The 23395-nt window shown below is 40.9% G+C and overlaps 1 protein-coding gene across 5 annotated transcripts in view; it reads right to left on the bottom strand.

The window, feature by feature from the left end:
- LOC104958042 (myosin phosphatase Rho interacting protein) overlaps positions 1-20926 on the bottom strand; it is a 27251-nt gene extending 6325 nt beyond the window's left edge. For 3 of the 5 annotated variants that reach the window (XM_010785741.1, XM_010785742.1, XM_010785743.1), the window contains exons 1-15: positions 20780-20926; positions 20606-20690; positions 20349-20520; positions 19205-19628; positions 15797-15923; positions 14375-14473; positions 12277-12333; positions 11667-11735; positions 11484-11573; positions 10816-10925; positions 10086-10629; positions 9341-9478; positions 5154-7724; positions 1143-1290; positions 875-992 (exon numbers count right to left, since the gene is read on the bottom strand). In XM_010785741.1, the coding sequence (XP_010784043.1) occupies positions 875-992; positions 1143-1290; positions 5154-7724; positions 9341-9478; positions 10086-10629; positions 10816-10925; positions 11484-11573; positions 11667-11735; positions 12277-12333; positions 14375-14473; positions 15797-15923; positions 19205-19628; positions 20349-20520; positions 20606-20690; positions 20780-20901 (4874 nt within the window). In that variant the 5' untranslated portion in view covers positions 20902-20926. The remainder of the gene's footprint in view (positions 1-874; positions 993-1142; positions 1291-5153; positions 7725-9340; positions 9479-10085; positions 10630-10815; positions 10926-11483; positions 11574-11666; positions 11736-12276; positions 12334-14374; positions 14474-15796; positions 15924-19204; positions 19629-20348; positions 20521-20605; positions 20691-20779) is intronic. The other 2 variants (XM_010785744.1, XM_010785745.1) reach the window with 1 other exon arrangement.
- Between the last annotated feature and the right edge of the window lie 2469 nt (positions 20927-23395).

Here is a 23395-nt window from a genome sequence, read left to right as displayed (position 1 = left end):
GGTGTGTGTGTGGGAGAGAGAGAGAGAGAGAGAGAGTGTGATTAAAATAGCCCAATTGCTTTTACAATAAATAAACATTCAATGTGTTTAATTGAATAGGAAACGGGTTTAACGTTAGTGGCAGGTTGTGAGTGAGAGAGAATAAATAAATAAGACAGCCCAATATTTAAAAAAAAATCTATTCTTTTTCGCAACTTTCCGCATATTTCGCAACTTCCTGCAATTTCACCGTATCAAATCACATAAAAACCCTGCATGTTTAATCGCATAATCAAGGATTTTAGCCCGCATAATCAAGGATTTTAGCCCGCATAATCAAGGATTTTAGCCCTCATAATCAAGGATTTTAGCCCTCATAATCAAGGATTTTAGCCCGCATAATCAAGGATTTTTGCCCGCGTTTTTCTGGAGGGTCTATATATAACACACTACTGGGAAGGGAAAACCCCAAAGAGCAGAAAAGGGCCTTTTTAATTTGCCAGAAGAAAGCTAAACAAATGAGCAGAATGACTGATTACACAATAAAGTTTAGGCTTATGTTGCCTTCATGTAACATGGGATGTTTGTCATAATCCAACTCGTAACTAACTTAGTTAATAACGTAACTGTCAAACTATGACCGGGATACTTCTGAATTGACTGATATATTCAACATGAATTGCTTAGAGAAGTCACTTTAACCAAATGGCATCTGATTGAACTAAATATGTTTGCATTTTGAGAACTACTGCTGATTAAGGACAGTACTTGTGTCGTCATGCTTTTCTCATTGTAATCCTACACTACTCTTCATGTCATTAAATAAACAGACTAAGACAGTCAAGGTCCTTATCCAACACCAAACCATACGGCATATAAACTACGAACAACTTACTCATGCTGCCTGCGGATCTCCTCGATGTCTGCGTTTTCTGTGTTGCTGTTTGCCTTGCGAGCCTTGTCCAGCTCCTTCTCCAGCTCTGACCGGTGGGCGTTTTTCATTGCTTCGATTGCTAAAGTAACAGAAAATAATGCTTTAATAAGTACGTACAAGTTTAAAAGTTTACTGTAGTAGTACAAGCAAATAATAAAATACATTTTGTATGAAATTAGGGGTAAATGACAGCATCTCTGTGCTTCTTCTGTGAGGTGATTTAATTTACCGGCGATGGTGGCTGCCGTCTCCTCTTCAAGCAGTCGCTCCTTCTCCGCATGCAGGTTCTCCAGCTCTCTGTGGTTCTTCTTCTGAAGCTCATCGATCACCTTCTGATGAGAATCCTCCATGGCAGCAAAGCCCCTCTCACAGGTGGCCTATGGGAGGGGAAATACGATGCAACTATGAGTTCTCAACCCATCTGGACAGAGACCAAGGTTCTCCTGCCCCCATAAGCAGAGAAGGCAGGAACACTTTGCTCTACAATATAAGCCATCTCCATCGTCATTTCTTCCCCCTGGCATAGACCTTGCAAGCCACAGCCTGTTAGCCACGAGCAAGTTGAGCCTGTGTGAGTATAAAATGGGTTATGATGAGGAATGAAAGGATAAACAATACACTGAAGGAATAAAAAGACAATGAGAGAGGAGGCGGGTGTCAAAAAGTATATGCTATCATTTCCTACTAATGCAGGCCTTTTTTTTTAACCTTAAATGTTTTAGTTATTTTTGCTGGTGTTACAACTTAGTTACACAACAAAATGTTCATTTGATGTCCTTGCAGCTCGTTCCGACACACCTTTAAAATCATTACCCCCGCTTCTGACGTTTGCAATGCTACTCTTATGTACGGTGGCCGACGGGAGAAACACACTGCACTTTAAAAAACAACGCAAATATAAAACACAAAACACATGGTCCCAGACATGTGCCTCACTTTTTAGTGTCCCTGTTTCGTTGTGTTTTGAGCTTTGTGTCTTCATTTGCAGCGTTCCGTTTAGTTCAATTGGTGAAATTATTCATTTATTTGCATGGGTTTTTTGCACATTTGTGTTTTTGTATATGTATTGTTTCGAAACTGTTTCTCCTAACGACAATGTTTTGGGATGTTGTATAACATTTGCACCCATTGGCTAAAAAAAACTAAAACCTTGATATTAATGAGTCCCAAACGTGCGACCACTACTCGACTAATCAGCTATTCGCTTGTACTGACGACAACTGGTTGACTAGGAACATCTTTTGTCGAGGGCAGCCTGAGGCTGTTACCAGCAGCTAATATGCAAATCCTGAACTGCCTATGGGAAAACTATTTTTTATGCACTATAAGGTTAAGGTGATCAATCATGAATATCTGGCCATCTGAAACACTGCAGTTTAATGTTTTTCAGGTTATGGCTTTTTTGTCGTACATTGGAGAAAAGGGAAAGAGGAGGATAATCCTCACCAACACGTGTTGAGAAAAAGCCATTACACTGCTATTATGACTACAGTGCAAGTTTCCACAAGAAGGGATTTCAATGGCCTTTCCACTAGCACAACCAAAGAACTCGTCCTGCATCCGGCCTCTATTCACTGCCACTAATCTGAGGACTCAGTCCATGGCTGGGCCGTGGCCTGTCTCTGCCTCAGTGTAAGTCCAGCCCGACAGGGGAAATGGAGGTTCAGTCTGTTTTCACAGGGATAAAACCCCCTGAGAGCACAGACCCAGGAACCCACTGTAAGGCTGAAACATCTCCCCCACAGAGCAAATGTAAACTTCCGGCTCTGACATCAGACCACGCACAAGCTTTATTTGGAAGCATGTCAGGCTCTGTGTCTCGTGTGTAAATATATCCTGGGTCATGGCAGGATCATGCACTCCCGACTCAGACAGGGCAGAATATTTGATTAACAAAGAAATAAGATTATTATGTGAACATCGAATATGCTGTTTAACTCTCCATCATTACAAGTTAAACGCGCAAACCTTTAAAATTAATGATCTTTAAAACACCACTGTCTCTCGACCAAACTGCCAATTATACTCCAGTGTTTAAAGTTAATTATTATTGTATCTAAACTTTGATTTGTTGAGACCCGTTTTCACATAATTATGTCTTTGGTAGGAACCAAAAGCCGCTTTCACACCAAGTACTTTGCCGTACTTAGTGCCCAGCACTTAGTGCCAGCACTTAGTACCCCCATGGAACTAAGTACAGATCGCGTTCACACCGGAATAAGTTCCCTGAGGGAAGATTACGCAAATGAAGCCGCTGACGTCACTTCTTCTTCTTCTGCTTTGAGTTTACTGGCAGGCCACTTCACGCCATATACTGCCACCCGAAGTCCCCGGCCGGAAGTCCCCGGAGTCCCCTGAAGTCCCCTGGCTTCAGTAGAAGATGCTGGGACTCCCAGTAGCTTCTACTGAAGCCTTCCGAGTAAATCGCCAGAACGCCGACACCTCCTCATCACTCCACCGCTCCCATGTTTTTTTTTGTGTTGTCATAAGTTATTCTCTCTCCGTTGGTGCGCGGGGCTAATGCTAATAATGCTAATGCCAGCAAATACAATGGCGGCTTCAAAAAACTTTTCAGAGTTTTACGGGGCGTGGTTTGCAATTTGCTCAGCCAATCGAAATTGGTACTTTTTCTCCGCAGGATAGTCCCACCTCTCTAGCAGGCACTACAAATGGGGGTACAAGTTCTCGGAACTAAGTTCTCTTTTTGGTGTGAACGCAACATTCCAGGCACTATCCGAACTAAACGGGAAAAGTAGGGGTAAAAGTACTCCGGTGTGAACGCGCCTAATGGGGTTGAGGCAGAGACAGTCCTAGAAAGTAGAGAAACGTACCCACTGGAGGACTAACACTTAATTTCGTTGGGTCCTTTCATGGGGGGAGTGTAACATAAACAAATGCAAATGAAGCTCAATTTGACCACGCCTTAAAGAGTTGGTTCAAACTAATAAAGAAAACACTCTTCCCTATAAATTCCACCCGTATTTAGCCATGGAGATTGAGTTTTAGATTTATTTGATAACGTTTTGAGCTTGAATTGTTTGAACTACCCTAATATTTGCTAAGGTTTTGAGCTGGAATAGTTTGAACTGCCCTAATAAAATGGAAGCGAATCTCATCAGAGATGCATAAAACATTAACATATTACATTAAAAAACTTCACCAGCGAAAGTTACTCAAACTATGTTGCCATGATCAGTGCTGTTAGGTGTCAATACACTGCGAATGTTTATGGAGAAAGACCTTTCTATTGAACTTTTGGTGGGTGCTTTGAGGCTGAGCCACAAAAACTAAAATATTATCACCTCTTTCACATGAAACCAAAGCCATTTGGAGTATATGAGAAAATGGGTATTTCAGTTAGTTGGGCGCACTGAGCCTTATTTTTACAAGAAGCAACAAAGCTTTTAGACTTGTATTTTAACTAAATAGAGTCAAGGTCTACTTAGTAGCTTCATTCATGGCTTTCAACCACATGTCACTACCTTTACCAGCAAATTAAGTTGTTGGCTTAGTAATCGAGGAGTTGTACCATATAAGATCCATACTAGGTCATGTCATCATAACTGAGTTAACTGAAGTTGCTGCTGGCCGTGAGATGCATTTGAAAGCCCAAGAAAAGTCTTGTGAGAAGACATTCGGTTAAAATTGTAAGGGTTAGGGTAGCTATTGTTCTGAGAAAGTAGGGATACAATTAAATTGTTAGCAGAAACAGTGAAAGGCAAAGAATTCAGACCCATACAAATGTAGTTTTTGGCCGAAAAAAATAATGAAAATAACTTTAAATATTCGAAAGTGTTCAAAGTCTTTGCCCTTAACCGTTTGTGGCATAGCTAAGTCAGTCGGTTAAATTAATAAGCACATTGAACTAAGACCAGAGGAACTCATTTCAGAGTAGAAAAGGCTGATATGATAGGATGCTTTAGTGTAGAATAATGTAATATCTTCTGTTGAATTTTTTTGGGTTAATCGAATGTTCAAGAAAAGTTCTAAAACTGATGAAACTTCAACAAAATGGGTTCCTCAGTCCACGACTGCTGAAGCGCCAATGATCACATAAACCTAAAAGAGGGTTAGTTCATGCAACACAGCAGAAAAAAGGTTTACAGAACAAAGAGCAAGAGTAGTGGGAGCAGGGTTAGGATTGGGGGTGGAAGTTGGGAAAGGAAGGGAATCTGGGAATGCCACAAAGGAACACAAGGCATCACAGATGCAGGACGGCAAGGACAAGGAGTGCTTCCACCTTCAGGTTTTCCAGGTCTTTCTCGTATTTCAGTCGTAGAGTCGTATTGTCTCCCTGCTCTTCCCGGCGTCTCATCTCTTGGGTCATGACCGAGACCTGGGTGACCAGCTCTCGGATTTGCTCTTTCAGGGTCGATGTGTGGGCTGAGGCGAGATGCGGCGGTCTGTCGGTATCCGCTGAGTTCTTGTCTTGGTTTGACGGACTCATCATGCTCCTCAGCTCTTCCATTTCCCGGTCAAACCTCTCCATGAGGTTCGTCCTCTCCATCTCGTAATTCTCCTTCAGACTCTCCATGCAGTTTGTCAGGGAGTTGATCTCTTTCACATTTTCTTCGGACCGAATACGCAGCATCTCGTCGGCCTTAGCTATTTTATGCCTCAACTTTTCAGCTTCCTTCTCATAGCTGTCTTTGACCTCTTGTAGTTCCTTCCTGGCATGAAGCTCATTGGATTGGTGCAATGAGTCTGTGGGCTCTCCTTCCATCTGGATGAAAGTGTGTTGCCCTGTGGCAAATTGACTCTGGATAAATGCCAGTTTCAACTCAAGGTTTTTGGTGGCTTCTTTCAATTTATGACAATTTGGACAATCCAAGCTACCATTCTCAACTTCGGTCTGGTTTTGCTTTAGTTCTTGTTTATGTTGGACTTTCAGCCTAGTGATCACATAAGACATGTAGGCTTCTTTAAGGGCATCAAACAGATGATCCGAGGACGGTTCCTGTTCTTGAACAAAGCTTGTTATAGCCAAAGACAAAATCTGGTCGTCTTTGGCCAATTTCACACTGGATACAATCTGTTTCAGAACACTTGACTTTTCCTCCAAGCTGTCTTTTAACTCTTTTTTAATCAGAGCATTTGTTTCATTATTAAGCGATTTGTACATGGATGCAAAATCTGGCTCTGTCACTACCTCACTTTCATCTTTTTCTTGTGGACAAATCCTCCTAATCAAGAGCATCAAGCGCATCTGTGCCAACATCTGTCGTGCCAAACCTCTATCAAAGCTGCGTCTGTCTTCTTCTGGTTTGATTATGGATGACCCCAACAGCTGGCTCCAGAACTCTCCCTCTATTAACAACCTCATGTCTTTCGGACTCACACAGGGTTGTTCTTCTTTTGAACAACTAAATAAAGTGCTTTTTAAATCATTGAGTGTGTTCTCTACATCAACATCTACCTTTGCTAACATCTCTAAAACCTGATCAATCGCCTCAGATTTCCTCTCAATCTCTTCTACCACTTGCTCTAACAGTCCTTTATTATCGACTTGCGTTTTTCCTGCTTCAACACATTCGCTTATTGTCTTTTCAACTTTACCCGTCTTCAATTCTAACTTCTCTCTTAGCATTGTCATTTTGTTTTCTGCTTCTCTTAGCATCTCTCTACTAAGTTTCTCAGATTCCTGGTTCAATGTAATTAGTTCTCTGTTCCTGGCTTCAACTTCCAAACAGCGCTTTTCTTTAGAATGAAGGTTTGCCTCCATCTCAAATAGCTTTGCTTGCGAGGATTCAAGTAGTTCTTCCTCTGGATGTAACTCCTCCTCCTCCTCCTCCTCCTCCTCCTCATAATCTGGGTTGAAACCAAGACCTTTTAGCGTTGCCTCTTTCAACTGCAGCTTCTTTTCAGTTTCTTTTAGGGTGTTGCCGAGCTCCTCCATCGTAATCAGAGCTTCATGAAGCCTCAAGGACTTCTCATTCAGCTCCCTCTCGTAAAACTCCCTGTCTATAGAGTTTGCCTGGTTTTCAGCCAGTTCTGCTTTTAGTATTTTTAGCTCTTCCATGACCAGGTGATGCTGTTTACCGCCTTGCTGGCTGATCAGCTCAACTTTCAGTCTGTCTATTTCTCTGTCAGCCTCTGTCAGTTGGTTCACGATCTCCTGACACCGTTGTTTCAATGCCCCATTTTCACTAGTTAAAAGTTCAACCTTCTGGGAGAGCATCCCTTTGTCCATCTCAATTGTCTCTGAATGGTTTTCAATTTCTGAGAGGGGTCCATAGGGACTTTTTAGGCTTCCTAGACTTTTATTTTGAACCCTTCCGACCAAATCCTCAATGGTTAGAAGACGGGCTTCGTATTCACGGATGCTTTCTCCTGCTCTGGCTAAACTTTCTTTTAAAGTTTCATTTTCTATCTCCTGCTGGTACTTCCAGGTCTCCAAGAGCTTCTGAAGTTGTTTTTTCTCCGCTGTCTCTTGATAACAACTATGGAATCTCAATAACTCTGCCAACTCCTTTAGGGACAGTGGTCTATCGGCAATCATGTCTTCTAGTTCTTGAATTGCCTCATCACTGTCCTGAAGCAAGAAGCTAACTGTTTTTTCGACAAGTTCAGGGGGTGGGCCTTCCGGTATAGATAGATTTGGAAGTTCAGAAAAGTATGGATCCTTGATGGGAGAGTGAGAACGCGAAAGGCCAAGCTGTGCCTGCATATTGCGTTTTTTCAGCTCCTGCAGCTTCAGGAGCTCTTTGGTCTCCTGGTACTTCTTTGTTAAACTCTGTGCTTGAGAACTAACCAGTTCGGGCCTCTTCGTCTGGGGCGTCACATCAGCCTCCAGACCCAAAGGGTGCTCCAGCTTGGAAAAGGGGACCAGACAGTTGGTTAACACACAGCAGGGGAGACACAAAGCTTGCTCATCATTTTCAGTGTTAACTACCAATTATTTCAAAAAGTGACATTACAAAAAGATTTCCCACATGACCCCAAATTACATAAATTAAAAGTGATTCAAAACAAACAAAGAATTCCCTTAGGTTTGAATGGTGTAAATTAAAAGCAAAAGAAAGAGATTAAATTGGCAGGGTTAGTTCATCAGAACAGAGCATGCACATTAAATGGTGAAAAGTTATTTCAATGGGGAAAGTAAAGCAATATTAGTTTCAGCTAGATGGTTTACCCAAGGATGGATGGAATACCAGGTCCTACAGACACATTTCTGAGATGTTCTGGTCCAAGCTCATGTCTTGCACCAAAGCATTTTTTCTGAGTGGAGATAGTGAATAGTTATAGCCGACTTAAATCTAATGTCCAAATATGTTTTCAAACTTACTGTTCATTGAAAGTAATTTGTGTGTTACATTTCAAGACAAAAATTGCATACACTTAACTCAAACTTAATCAACTATAAAATAGTCCTTAAGCCTTTAACCCATTTATACATTGGCACAAAAGCACAGAAGTTCCTCAAACATCACACGTTTATGCCATTACATAGCTTCAGTATAATATTTGTTGACAGAACAACAAATGGCAGGTCTGTAGAGCAGTTAAGAGAAGATGAGAATCTGACGTCCATGCAAACAATTAGAACAAGCCAAAGAGTTATTCATACATGTTTAGCAGAACATTTGAGCAAGTAGAGCAACTTTTTGTATCAGTGACCAGAAAGGATAATATCACTGTAACATTTTAAAAAGTCATCAACTTTTTGTAGCCAAGTTAAAAAAAAATAATAGTGCCATATTTACAGATGACCAAACATGAGTTTTGATCAGACAGCAATTTAAGAAATAATAAATGCAAGATTTCTTTATATTTTAAATGTCATAATTCTATGTTAAGAAGAGGGCATTGTTGTCCCATGACTTAATATATGACAATACGTTTGTTCCAATCAATCTCCTTTATGCAAACTTTGAGAAAAACATCAGAAATATTTTTTTTTTTGGAAAGTGAAAAAATTGCCCAATGTTTTAGGTCTCAGCGGAGGTAGAACACCTTGTGTATAGTTAAAAGCAACATGTGATTAAGTTTATTGAAGAAGTTATATTTGTGATATTGGGTTCTATAAACAAAATTCCGTTGATCATCAACAACAACAACAACACGTGAATTCCTTGGTCCAAAATCAAAGATATACTGAAGTAACGACTAGCATGAGTTCAGACACAGACCTTTAACACAGAGATAGGAGATGAGCTAGTAGAAGCCAATGTAGTTATAAGATCTCAATGGGTTTTTTTATACATGCAATCAACTCATGCAAAGGCACATATCTGTAGCAACTTTGTTGCTCTGATGTCAGTTTTTTTACGTTTTCTTACAAATACAACATGCAAAGAATGTTACAAAATGGAGGAGAAAACACTGCTCAACTGAGAATAGACACATTCAATCTAAAACAGGATTTCCTATCATACTGACGCAAAGAGCAATGCAGCTGCACACTGAATACAAAGAGTTTGAACTCACCGGGGAGATGTAACCTGCGCGGATGTCATGCTCTCTATCCAGAGCTGTTCTCAGCTGCAGCTCCAACTCCTGCTTGTGCTTGCTGGAGTCGAGGAGCTGCTGGTGACAGCCCTCCAGCTGAGCCTTCAGCTCCTCTATCTGCAGGAGCAGCAGGAAGAGGCTTTGGATAAACAGTCTCAAGAACCTCGAGCAAGTGAAATTGTATGCCGACCACTTTGGCAGAGAAATGTACTCAGCTGTTATTAGTTAGTGTTCCTTCTGTGAGATAGCGAAAATATGAAACTGAAATTCTTGGGTATTTCCTTGTTAATATTCTCTCTGCATGTTGGCGTTTGTGTATTTGGAAAAATATGTTTTTTGGGGATATATTTCATCTTCTATAATATTTATCAGTTTTATAAAAATTACATGAAATTGTTTTATGTTAATGAAACACAAACAGAGGCACGTTTGCCACATTTATAATCTAGGTGATCCCTACACATGCAGTTTAGACAAGATGCTAGTAGTTAGCTTGGTAAATGTTGAGTGTGAATGACAGATAGCAGACAGGTAGGCAGTTACATGACCTATTCAACTATTTAAGAAAACTAGAACCAACCTAATGTGCCGCCTTGATGAAAGAAATGTATACCAAATAGTGAGACTCGATTTGATTGAATGAACTGCTTATTGTTTTCCTGATTGGCAACCTGCTGTGTGTGCATTTAATAGAGTTGATATTAAAAGAATAAACTAAACGTACCCCTTGCTTGTAATTCTCCAGCAGTTGCTCCAGCTCAGCAGTATCTCTGGATTGCACCGGTGGGGGCAGAGTCACCCTCCTCTCCTCCCTCATGGGTGTCTTCTCCACCTGTTGCCAGTGTTGTTCAATCACCTCCTCCACCATCTGCTGCCTCTCCAAAGACACGGGACCTAAAGGATCTGTTTGTCCAACTCCCTCTGCACTCTCACAGTCAGTCCTCCCTCCAGCTTTAACAAGTGTCTGCTCCGGCGCTGAGTTAGTCACAGAGTCATAACGCTTCCGCCTCTCCTCTTTCCTACGACTGCGCTCCAGCTCCAGGTCAGCATGGAGGCTCTCTGCCTCTTGCGCCCGCTGCTGAGCCAGAGCCTGAGCGATGGGTCTGAACTCAGCCCAGTCGAAAGTCTTAGAGCGGCCTTCTCTTCTGCGTTCTCGTGCCCGGCTCTTTATGACACCTGCCGTGGATTCTCTCTCTATAGCGGAGGGGGTTACATCTGGCCTAACCAGACCCTCCAGAGGAGAGAAGGAGCCATGATCCTCAGTAGAACTGAAAGGCAGAGGTAAACAAAAAGAAGCTTTTTAGCTCATTGTCCCAAAATGTGCGCAATCTGCTGCCATTCTGGCCTGGGCTAGGGTCTACTGCTAGCTCCTTTTTCCAATCAACTATCATCACCTTGTTCAATTCTTCTGAAGAAAATGGTTATATAATGTGTGCAGTATTGGTTGTACTGACCTTGCCACATCAGGGGCGGTGGATGGTCGGACGTTCTTCATCACTGCTTGGATCCAGTTCCTGCGTATCCCTGCTGTCATGGCCGACAGCGTTTGCACTCCCTCCTTGGTCTGAACATTGAAAATGAAAATTACACTGACTCTATAGGTAATGTGATAACATTTCCCTGCATTAAATAATACCTCCATGTTCGGTCTGGCCTTTTTTTCTAAGTGTATTGGTGGTAAGCAAATCATATATTTTTTACCACAAAATAAATCATTAAAAGATGGTATGCTTCCTTTGAAGTCTCTCTTTTAATATTAACAAATGTTATACTGTGTTCATAACAAATTAATCCTGACACTAATCCATTCTTTCTTTGTCATTCTCGAGGCGTAGTTAGATACAATAAAATTATTCTTTTTAAATACTCAAATGGTATTAAAAAAATAAAACAGGGATACAAAAAAAAATGACAATGACATCACAACAGTGTAAAAATGTTTCCGTGTACACAGATTGATTCTGAAAGTAAAAAAAAAATTTGACGTTGTGGTATTTAGTTATTATTATAACATGGCTACGAACCAATCAGATTACTTGGTATGAGCAACAAGTTTTATTAAGCGATAGCTCAAGACAGGCCGAGGTAAAAAATGAACAGTCATGGTTAAAACATTTCTTACATGTATTTGGAATCCATAGTTGCGTTGAGCCTGGTATTCAGTGACATTGTAGCAAGTGGACAGGTCGATCTCCCCATCCAGGTCCGAGGCCTGAGTAACAGAAAGATGATTGTGCAAACATAAATAAGGAACTGCTCACCATAAACATTTACAATAAGTGTTCACTTAAAATAATAAGCATACCTCCTCTGCGATGGAATCCTTGTAGTATCTCAGGCTGTGATCCGTCAAAACAAACCAGTATTTCTTCCACTAAATTGACAAAAAGAAGACAAGGTTTTGTCATCCATAGATCGTGAAAATGTAATAAGATATATAGAAGAAATCCCTAAAACCTGCTCTACGATGGCACAGAGTTTGCCTCTTTCCCTATATCTTATAAAATATTTATTTGAAAGCCTTCAGGCTCCGCCCTGGTCTTTAAGTCCACTGAAGATGCATCATCAAAGTGTAACCACACCTCTGTAAAGACCATAGAATGCTACAGATGTACAACAGTGCATCAGCTGGACAGTTCAGATGCTGTTTGAGCTGGCTTTTGACCCCCTTTTGGTGACTTGGTAAAGAAAACCTAAAATTGTATAATTACTTTCTGCAATTTGTAAATGTCTAGAGAATTTAAAGTTGGAACAATTCTTTAAATGTAGGTCCCTCTTGATACTTAATCGTACTTGATTTTTCGAACAGATCTACTAAAACATCAAACAGGAAAAAAATGTTATTAGCCACCTAGGTTATTTCTCTCTCTCATTTTTTAATACTATTTATCACAGACAAAAGGTAGATTAGGTACCTGGCCTTGCTCATCCAGCTTCACCATCCAACCTTTCTTGAAGTTCAGTAAATCCGGCTAGAAAAGAAGAAAAACATTTGAATTGAACAGTCTGAATTTGAACAGAAAAACAAAGAAAACATGCAAAATTACCCCAGAACCAATCAAACACAAACCACAACACATTTTTTACATTTGTTTACGTATTCCATTATATTACAATAACTTCAACTAGCATAATACATCAATCTACAGATCCATCCAACAGTGTGAAAACAATTCCGTAATGAAAAAAATCATTTTGTCACTGTAAAACACCAGAGCAGCAAAAACACATGCTCACTGAGTCAGCTGAGGGCAGAAGTTGACCCTACCGATGGATCAAAAACACATTTAGAAGATGTGACACTGTCTAAATGTGATCCACTGGCCAGGGCCAACTTCTGCCAGATGTGTCGCTCTGTGCTTCTCCAGCTGAGGATGCAGAACACAGTGCACAAAACTGTTGTATTCTGCTGTGATTCCACACAAACTAAGACACACACACGTGAATGGCGGCCTCACGAAGCAGTGGTACATTGTGATATACTCTGTCTCACACAAACTGACATACACACACCCTCTCACTTAACAAATAAAACAGAAAATGTGCAATGAATACACGCAGCGGGCAAAATCTGCACACAGTTGGAGCACAGTGAAGAGTATAACCTGGAGAGGAGGGGAGGAGGAGGGGGCCTCCGCAGCATGGAGGTTAGGCCTACATCATCCACAAACATTAGGGAAAACTCAAAATGCTGCTGAACATAGCTGTATGGACCAAAAATGCTTCCACTTCCTGTTTCAGCAATACAGTGGTGCAGGGAAAACCCAAAATGAGTTAGAGTTTTAGCACTTACGGGCAACAATTTGGCAACAAAGATGCCTGAAATAAAGTCTGTGGTTAACATAATCTGATGAGATCTTTAAGTTATATTATATGAAATACAATAAGTAACAAAGAAAACGTCTAAAGCTATTACACGTCTTAAGTAAGGTGATAACTAGCAAGTGACTAAATGTGTCTAATAAACGTTATCATGCGGTACATTAGCCTCCTTTAGCTTAGCGGTGGTGTCGTGAAGTCATGTGACCGTGATGTAGTTCCTTCACATTTTGACGTTAGCTTTTTACTTCTGGAGATTGCATTTTTTCAACTTTTTTAAAAGTGGTGTTAATATGAGGCGATGATCCTGCTGAACGAAATGTGTAAGTATGATTCAAAAGTGTTCGCCAGCGATTTTATTCCGAAATAAAAATGGAGAAATGCCAATGGTTTTTGTCGAGGGAGCTCTTGCGATACTAACTTCCGAGTCAGCCTACAAAAAAAACAGATCATCACTGCACTACTATTCCCCCAGTAAAAATGGGAGATTGTTTTCTGAGCAAAGATGATGTGCTCTTTTGGGAAGAGCACAGAGACCTTTATCAGTTTTTAATTCTCCCAACTCAAAACTGAATATAGCCTTAATAACAACCCAGCAGCCTCTCTCACACAGCTGAAGACCTTGCACTGATGCTGACCCTGGATCAGACAGCTGAGCAGAACAGGAGAGGCTTTGTCTGCGAGACCAGAGGAATACTAAAACACTCAGGACTTCAGAGGGAATTTAAAACATTTGGAATGTCAAAACATTAAGAAAATACTGTAGGACTTTTAGCAGTATGGTTGAACAAAACAAGCATCCAAAAGGTCCATTTACAGAATAAATATTCTTAAATTATAATAACCAATTTCAAAAGCCTTTCAAGAATGCTTAACTAACTAGTAACCTTATTACCTTTGAATAAAGAAATACTCAATGTAGCTGTAAAGTTTTAGGAAAGAGAGCCTAACCACACACACACACACAAATACACTGTTAATCTTAAGCATTATTAAAAGTATCCTGTGTAACACAGGCTTCCTGCCATTTATAAACAACACAAACAGACTGTGGGTATGAAAATATGTACTTTCCTCTATGAAAACGTGTGCTTGACTTGTGCTGAAATGCATTAACCTTTGGAAGTCACAGAAAGGATTCCGAGATGACTGCTGGAACTTTCTAACATACATGAGAGGAGAGTGAACACTCACCGTCATGACGGACTCAGTGGTCCTCCTGTCCAGGGACTTGGCTCTCCTCAGAGGCGGCAGGGCGGAGGGAAAATCTGAACCAACGTTACGTCTCTGCTCCTAAACAACACACACATATTGAAGTTATTTTCAAACATTTGTACGTTTAATAAACTCTTATAGTAAAGAATCTTTTTTTTATTAAAATACAAAATAATAGCCCTTTTGGACTATTTGAGATTAAGAGGCCCTTTTATGCTTTTGGGGGTTTTCCCTTTCCTGTAGTGTATTATATAGGTTTTTGTGCATTAAAATAGTCTGCAAAGAGGGAGTTTTTCTCCCACACACTCCCCCCTGCCTGAAACGCCTCCATTGGACTCCTTTGTTTACTTGCGTAACACAATGACAACACTAAGTCACACCTAGCGCATTGTACGTGCTAAGGGACAGTACATCCCTAGGCAGTTAACAAATCACAACAGAGACGGCCAGCTAACCAATCAGAGCAGACTGGGCTCTGGTTTCAGACAGAGGGGGAAAAGATGTGCTGCAGCACAGGCAGTATGAGAACAATAAAGAATTTTTTGAACATTAAAGCATGGAGACACTAAATACTGATATGAACCTGAAAATGAGCAAAATAGGCCCCCTTTAAACATAGAAACACAGAAACCACAAATCATTAATACTGCATCATCTAATTTGGTCTGTTTAGGTGGTGCTGTGGAAAAATGTAATCAAAACCGTTCCTTCTTTGTCAATTCCTTTGTCAGGATTAACTCAATGAAGCAAAATAATGAAAACAAAACACACATATAGTATGAGGTTAAGTTTGTCAAACCTAAATGTGTGTGTGTTGTTTAACAGTAACAGTAGGAATGACCTAAAGCTTGTGTGCAAGCAAGGCAAGGCACAGAAGCAGTTGTCTTGATCTGTAAACATGCGTGGTATTTTCATCTGTGTGTGACTGACACAGAGGACCAAAGCTCGAGTGTGAAACAGTGCTTCACTGTGACTTTGTGAATCAGTGTGTGACGTTTCTATTTTCCTGAAGTTGGGTTTCAAGTGGTTCTGTCCGAGCACAGAGAGCCAGGGTGGGAAAGGGAGGAATAATCACCAGGGGAATCCCACCACAGAATGGAAACTGGAAATGAAAACAGCACACGCTGCTGATCTCTGACCTACAACCAAAACAAAGACAGGACAGAGAGAGGGAGAGATGGAGAGAGGAGGCCAAGGGTGAAGGAAAAAGATAGAAGAGTGTGGGGGGAAAACTTGGGCGGGGAGAAAATAAAACCCACGCTGGTAGATCCAGACGCCGAGCACACGGGATGTTGTCCAGAAACACAGATTATAAGTCCTACTATATCTAATGTAAACTGCTGAACAATGGAGGCACTATTGGATCAAATATACACACGCACAAACACACAGCAGTGTTACCCCTCTTTGGAAGCGTCTCTGCTCACTCCGGCCCTGTCTGGATCCACTCCCCCCCGACTCTTCCACCTCCATTTTCTCTTGATTCTCCAGCTCCAAGGCCTCCAACTTCTCGATAACACCGGAGCGACTGCAAATCAAACCACAGACACACACTTATTAGATCAACCAAAATCAATCAATTTAGTGTGTCAATCAATTTTGTATTGGGATGCTTTGGCAACATTGTTTAATTTAACTTTCATGCCAATAAAGCCCCTTTGAATTGAATTGTGTCCTATATATTATACATCTTTTCATTTTTCCCAATGAACCATGTCTTTGTATGATAATGGCGCTGAGAAGCAGTAAAGCCTATAGCATGCTGTCAGAAAAAAGAAAAGTCTTATAACCCTTTCAAACTAAATAGTTACAGGGAGGGGGAGGATGTGTGTGGGAGAGGAACTCCCTCTGGAGGGAATACAGGGATATTAGCCTTTCCAGACCATTTACATGCACCAAAACCTATAGAACACACTACAGGAAAAGGAAAACCCCAAAAAGCATAAAAGGGGGCTATTTAATGTTTTTTTGTTTGTGCTTCACCGCATGTAAAAAACTGTTTATACGAGCCAAATCAGATAATGGATTTAAAAACTATGTCGGCATTTAAATGTTTCCAAATGTGTTGTGACTGATGTTTAAATGTATTTATTGCATCTAGAGTGTCGATCTATGCACTCGGCTGAATGTCTAATGATTAAATGTTGAAATGAAACTATTAGCAGATTTATTTATATCGTTTAATCTCTTTGTTCTCTCCATTGCCACTTCCTCTCTCCCCCTAGATAGATCTGGAGGGTGCATTGCCACTTCCTCTCTCCCCCTAGATAGATCTGGAGGGTGCATTGGACCAAAGATCCAAACAGCAGCCTCCTCTCACTGCTGTCCATCTGTACCCTTCCTCAAACTGTGACACAGTATCTTGCCAACTCTGACAGGTTCCCACACAGGCCTTTTGTTACATGACAGAGGAATCTGCACAAGAGAGGAAGAGGGTGAGAGGCAGCGAGAAATATTATATTACTCATTTGCCTAAATGGTGCCCTTATTTGGGGACTCTTGAGCTAAAGCTGCAGTCCTTAAAAGGGAACAAAGGAGAGGAAGAGGACAGTGAGGCCAAACCCCCACTGTGAGATTTTTTTGTCTTGAGTTATTTTGCAAATAGGCTTAAAATAAATATTCAGAATAAAGAGTTGGCGGTGCTTTGCCCCAAAACTATGAGGTAGCATCATATTCACCATCAAATCCACCGCCAAGCCCTTTTGAATGCATCTTTTATTATTATGCTAAATAGGGCCATGTTCAATCTAAACCTGTGTTAGGTTGACCATTGTTTCTTTACACAATCTCATAATTCATTGCAAATACTAGCGCCTATTTAATCAAATTCAACTGCAAGGGATAGAATGATGAGACAAAAAAAGAGAAACTCTCTCTAAGGGGAACTTTGGGATTTGAGCCTTTGCAGACCATTTAAATGCATGAAAACCTACAGAAGACTCTACAGGGAAGGGACCTCCCAAAAGCATAATAAGGCCAATTCAAATGTGTACAATTATTTGGAACTGACTGAGGACAGCCGTTCTTCATCATCCGTCATGCTACACCTTCGAACAGAGGACAGAGATATCTAGCTGCATCAGTATTCGGTCACCCATTGACCCGTACATATGTAATCAGGTTCATATCTGAAAAGGTCAGAAAGGTCAAGGCCTCCCTGGCTGTGTATGGGCATGCCTGTTTAGACATAGAGCTTGTGTTTCTGAAAACCCAAAGCGTTTCAAGTGGACCAGTAAGGTGTTTATGGGCTGTAGGTGGGCACTCCTCCTATTTTCCTCTCCCCCTCTTTTTCCTTTCACAGCTGGCATGGATGGAGGGACAGAATACAGCAGGAAGCTGACTGAGGAAGGAAAATGATGACCCCCCGTCTCACCCGGTTGGTTAGTTTGTAAAGTTTGTGTAAGACCTGTGACCCCTTTATGAGCAGCATCAGTTCAGAAAGGCAGAATACTGAACACAAAGTACAGGGACTGTGTGTTTATACATTTCCCCCCTACAGTTAGTAGTGAGGGATTATTAGGTAACATCTTTTCTCAGAAACAGACAAAAGAGGGATACTCAAATGGCATAAGAAATCTCAGTATGTACAACTTTCCTCCTTCCTTTCATTTAAACCTGATGTGTTTGTGTGCACATCAAGAACTTTGGTAGTTTGTGCGTCACTAAACTGGTTGTGTGTCTGTGTAAGTGCCTTTAAAGGATAAGCTAAGTATTTTGAGCCCACAGTGTTTGGGTATGGTGGTGAGGTTCCAAGAAAGCAGTCCACTGACCCGGTTGATCAGGTTAAATAAGGCTGATTGAATACTTCACCTATCATCAAGGACAGCTAGGTGTTATCAGGCTCAGTAAAGCTCTTCCTCTAAAGTGTTCATGTGTCCTTCTTGTTAAAGCCTCCCCGTCAGGCATGGGTGGATCCATTACACAAACTTTTTTTTAAACAAGCATTTACAACTTATATAAACCAGAGTTTTATCTCAAGTGTTTTCAGTTAATGACTGTACTTTTGATGAACCGGAAAGCTAAAGGACAAAACTAAATCCTAATATGCAACTTTTTAAAAGGACACTGTAGTTGACTTAGTTGTCCTCTGGTGTCATTAGGGTTATCTGAAAGCATGGTGTTGCATTGAGGACATTTTGCATTTCAGCTTTTATGGAGGTCAGATAACACTTAAAAGATAAGATACAAAGATAAGATAAAATAAGATGTTTCTGCCCAGTACAAAAAATAAATGGACAAAATGTACTCCAGAACCACAAGCTAGCACCTATTCAGTCAATTCTATATCTAATAAGGTCATTTTCAGGTTACAAACTAGAAAATGTAAAATACTTCAAACAAATTATCAAACAATGCCAGTAGTTTTAGTCTAAATGAATAGCTTCTGCCTGTTTGCTTGTTGCAACATGTCTTTCTCTAAAGCTTACCTACAGTGATTTAATCAAAAGGTTGGGAACCACTGATATATAGAGAGGCAAGAGACTATAAAACTGTATGAAAAAAGTAAATATAGTTAATGGTATATTCCAAATGGTACATAGATTTACCAAGATATGGTCTGAAGGTTTTTTTTTTATAAATATTGTAATTTTTGGTTTGTTTGTCTGTATTAAAACCTGTTGGATTGTCCGTCACTATATCGATGTACACCTCTGTTACAAAAAAAGAGGAAAATAAGAAGGAGAGGGTTTCAATTCATAGTTCTCCCTTATTGCAAACCTTTATTACCTCCTGTTACGGCAAGTCTATTCAAAATGAAGAAGATGAGACGATTAAAGGGACATTCTTGGTACTGTTATGGACACTGACCTCCTCTCGGGGCTGAGGACGGCGTCCCTCTCCTGCCTCTCGGGGCTCCTGTAGCGGCTCCTCTTCTCAGCCTTCCTGGCTTCGGCCTCCAGCCTCCGAGCGCGCGGCGTGTCGTGGTGGCTGAAGGCGTGGCCCCCCCTCTGGTGCGCCGGGTGGCTTTCGTTGCTGGTCACGGTGCTGCCGCTGGCGTCCGAGTCCAGAGAGCTGACGGAGCCGCTGATGTGGGAGCCGTTAGAGAGCAGGGAGCTGCCGGAGGGGAAGGGGTCGCTGGGGGCCGGGGAGAGGCAGCGCGGGATGCCCCCCAGGCTGGAGCAGGAGCCCGTCGGGGAGAGCAGGTCCCTGGGGGGTTGGGGGGCAGAGCCATGCAGCGCCAGGCTGCCCCGGTCCACCTCGTCACCGTTCACCGAGCTAACGTCAGAGCATCCTAAATAAGAGGCACAGGACACACCACGACCTGTTAACTTTTATAACTACTATACTATACTATAACTATGTGTTTTAATTTATTAATTGTATTTTTCTTTACATTTAATACCTCTAAAACCTTTGTTTAACTTTTGTATTAATTGAATGTGTATAAACACTAAAGAGTGGCGCAGGAATGAGTCACAAACCAGGAAATAAGTTAGCAGTTTTGCTTTCTGGGTTCCCTCTTCTGAACGTCAATAGATTTTTGATTGAGTTTTTGGTCAGATGCCTTGATTAAGGACCGGAACCTAAAGAGATTTACTTTTATTCTACAACATAAAAAAAGTCAGTGAATACCTCTTGTCTTAAGCTTCTATGTGTCTCAAAAACAGCAGTTGCCAACAAATGTCTAAATATGACTACTAATCGTCATTACATCGAAGATTAGCCGCCTTTAGCTTAGCAGTGTTGACTTGAAGTGATGCAACCATGATATCATTTGTTTATAGCATTACATTCACTATTTACTTCAGGCGATTGCATTTAAGTTTCAAGTTTCATAACCATGTGCCACCGATTTTTTTCCCTGCAATATTCCAAAATTCAATGTTAAAATCCCATTGCTTTTAGTTGAGGGAACCCTTGCAAAGCTAACTTCCGGGATGTGCCTAAATAAATACCACTGCACCACTTTATACCGAGTTCTATTTTATTCAAATGTGTTATTCCTCCTCACCTGTTTGGGTCTGAGGAGAACCTGGAGGCAGGTCAGCAGGGGCCCAGACTGAAGCCCCCTCTGCCTCTCTCTGGTTCAGCTCCTCCTGCCAGATGATGGAGCTTGAGTCTGGAACCTTCTCTGCCTCTGGGATGCCAGAGCCAGTCACTGCTACCTTAGCTGGACCTGGCTCCTGGAGATGAACACATGAAATAGTCAGAAACGAGAAACAAGAAAAGTGAGAAGAACCCTTTGAGAGATTGTGTAATGAGTATTACCTGAGAGGTCGTAGGCTCCACCTTGCGTTTCTTCTTCTGGTTCTGTTTGTTGGTTCGGGGGTAGACCACCAGCTGTTCACTCCACCTGGAGAAGGAGTAAGGTGGTTTTGATATTTGTGTGTGCGCTCGCCTTATCCAATCAAACGCATAAGCAGATAAATCAAGAAAACGTACCCGTTGATGATCTCTTTATTCTCTCCTCTGATGAAGTACTCCTGGTCCGGGGTCATGATGCACAGCGAGTTCTTCTGACCTGTCTTTGGCTCGGCGTCAACCACATCCACACAGATGTTCATGTTCACCGTGCCCTGAGGCAGAGTGCTGGGCTAGAAGAGACACAACATGTTCCATTAGCCAGTGTATTAGCTAATACATATATGTGACACGTGGATTGCCTTTTGGATAAAGCTTAAAGTTAGGGCTGGCTCAGACTTGCCTTGAACCAGCCCCTAGTTATGCTCCTTTAGGCTTAGACTTTTGTGGAACTTTCACCTTTTATCTTTCAACTCTCTTTTCCTACTTCTCTTTTTTCTCTATCTGTATCATGTTCCATAAATGCAAGTTACTAACTCAGTATCAGTTGATGTAATCTTGGGTGACGCCCATGTTTTTTTTAACACAAGTTCATTTTAAAAATGTTTAATTTGGGTTGTCTATGTTGTAACTTTTTCAAGGTTTTTTCCATTTCCCCCCCATTGATTGCGTGTTTTCTTCTTTCCCTTATCAACTGGGCGGGTCTAAGATCAGATGGTGACATATTCTGTACACACTTTAAAGCCCCCTGAGACAAATATGGAAATGTGATATTGGATGTATAAATAAAATGTGATTTATTGAATTAATTGAATGAAAACTGGAATGTTGGAGCAGAAAATTGAAAATAGCAGAGGAAATAATAGTACAATTAAGGCATAGTTTACACTTAATTCAACGGAATGTGCTGCGCAAAGTGCTAGAACATGAACATAAAAAGAGGACACATTTAAACAGGATGCTTGAGTCACTGGTTTGTCTCCATCTATGTCTCTGTCGGTTATGTCCACAATGTTGGATGGGAGACTGCCCGGCTAAACACTGATATCACGTTTCAGAACTGAAACTGAGAAGATCTGGGGGAAAACATGCCTCAGTGTTTCACAGACTTGGCTCAGCAGATTTCAAATGAAGTCTTTACCAATCCCTTGTTTCTCATCAGTCTTTTCAAGAGGCTGGTTTTAGCGCCTGAACTGTATGGACTATCCGTTGTTATCATCATATCGCCATGGTAACTAGGCAAATCCTTTCACTTGTAACACACACTGAGTGAAAGGGGGAGATGACAGCGATGTGATTCCGCACTTAAGCTGCTTTGTGCGTAATCACTGAAGAACGCAGAGCTGTGTCTGCTTTGTATGACACAAAACTTACGAACACTGAACAATCTCAATATCTTTATTAAAAAAGGAATACATTCAATGTAATTTGAAGCAGATTGGTGATCGTCTCGTTAACACCAGAGCAAAGAAACCCCCTAAAACTTCTTCTCCAACCTTTTCTCTGTCTGCTCTGAATCCTGCAGCTCTGTTATCAGGCTTCACTGCTACAGATGTAAAACAGGTGCTGGGTCCCTTTCCAGCTCCTTTTAAGGCCACTGAGCACAGATCCAGCTTTATAAAGATCTGCCTGTAAACCCCCGGGGGCTGCCAAATATGGCAATCAAACTGCGTCACACTTTAGAACTCAGAAGCTGCGGAAGAATGTCCTCCACTATAAAGAATCATGTTTGAGGAGTTCAAGTAGCTGTGTCGAACTGTGTAGAACCCCGCAGCGTGGTGAACCTTGGCGACAACACTATCCAAGGGATATTTCTAAAATGAGAATTGTGACAGAGAAGTTGAGATTATATATATTTACAAATATCACTTTAGCACATTATTTTGTATTTCCATCTGTACGACTTTTAAAAAAACAAACAATTAAATTGTTTTCGTTTTTGTTATTGTACTTTTCCTGTGAGTCTTAATATGTTTATTGTTTGCACATAACTACAAGGCACATTCATGTAAGCCAACTCAGCAATACAACTGTTCAGGTTCTCAAGATCAGGAACATTTAGTGAATTCATAAAGTATACGATTAAAAGAAAATCTATCTGAAATTATAAAAATTATATTTCATTGTTAAAATTATTATGCAAAGCAAATATCAAATTCCAGCTTTTAAATGTTGACAATTTGCTTCTTTCCTTGGCTTAAGTGACTATAAAAATAATATATTTGGAACTGTTCGGTAGGACAGACAAAAATGAAAATGTGATGATGTTGTCACGTTGGGCTTTAGAAAACTCTAACAAGTGATAGAAAAAATGGTTAATCCCTTATTGAGAAAGTGTTATTAGTTGTAGCTGAAACACAGATTTGAAGCTCCTCATTCTATCAATGACACTTAAACCAGGAACTTAGCTGTAAAGGGTTTTATCTAGACCCTCCAGAAAAACGCGATCCTGCGATCGCAGAATTTACCGCATAATCAGCAAAATGGCGCAGATTTTTTAAAGGCCGCATATTTATCAAAAGTCCGCATAATCCCCGCATTTTTCCACACAAAGTTGAGAAAAAAATAAGTTAACTACGTGAAGTAGTGATGATGATGATGTGACGTCATCTGCTCGCGCATCACAGAAGGTAAACAACACCGTAGAGCAGGGGTGGGGAACCTTTTTCCTCTCAAGGGCCATTTCAATTTTTTAAACATCCTCCGAGGGCCGTACAAATTATTGACCTCTGCTTAAAAATACTAAAATCACAGCCC

This window comes from Notothenia coriiceps, unplaced genomic scaffold (assembly GCF_000735185.1).
Source record: "Notothenia coriiceps isolate Sejong01 unplaced genomic scaffold, NC01 NC01_scaffold00028156, whole genome shotgun sequence".
NCBI classification, from domain to species: Eukaryota; Metazoa; Chordata; class Actinopteri; order Perciformes; family Nototheniidae; genus Notothenia; species Notothenia coriiceps.
This window is presented reverse-complemented; position numbering and strand designations above follow the sequence as displayed.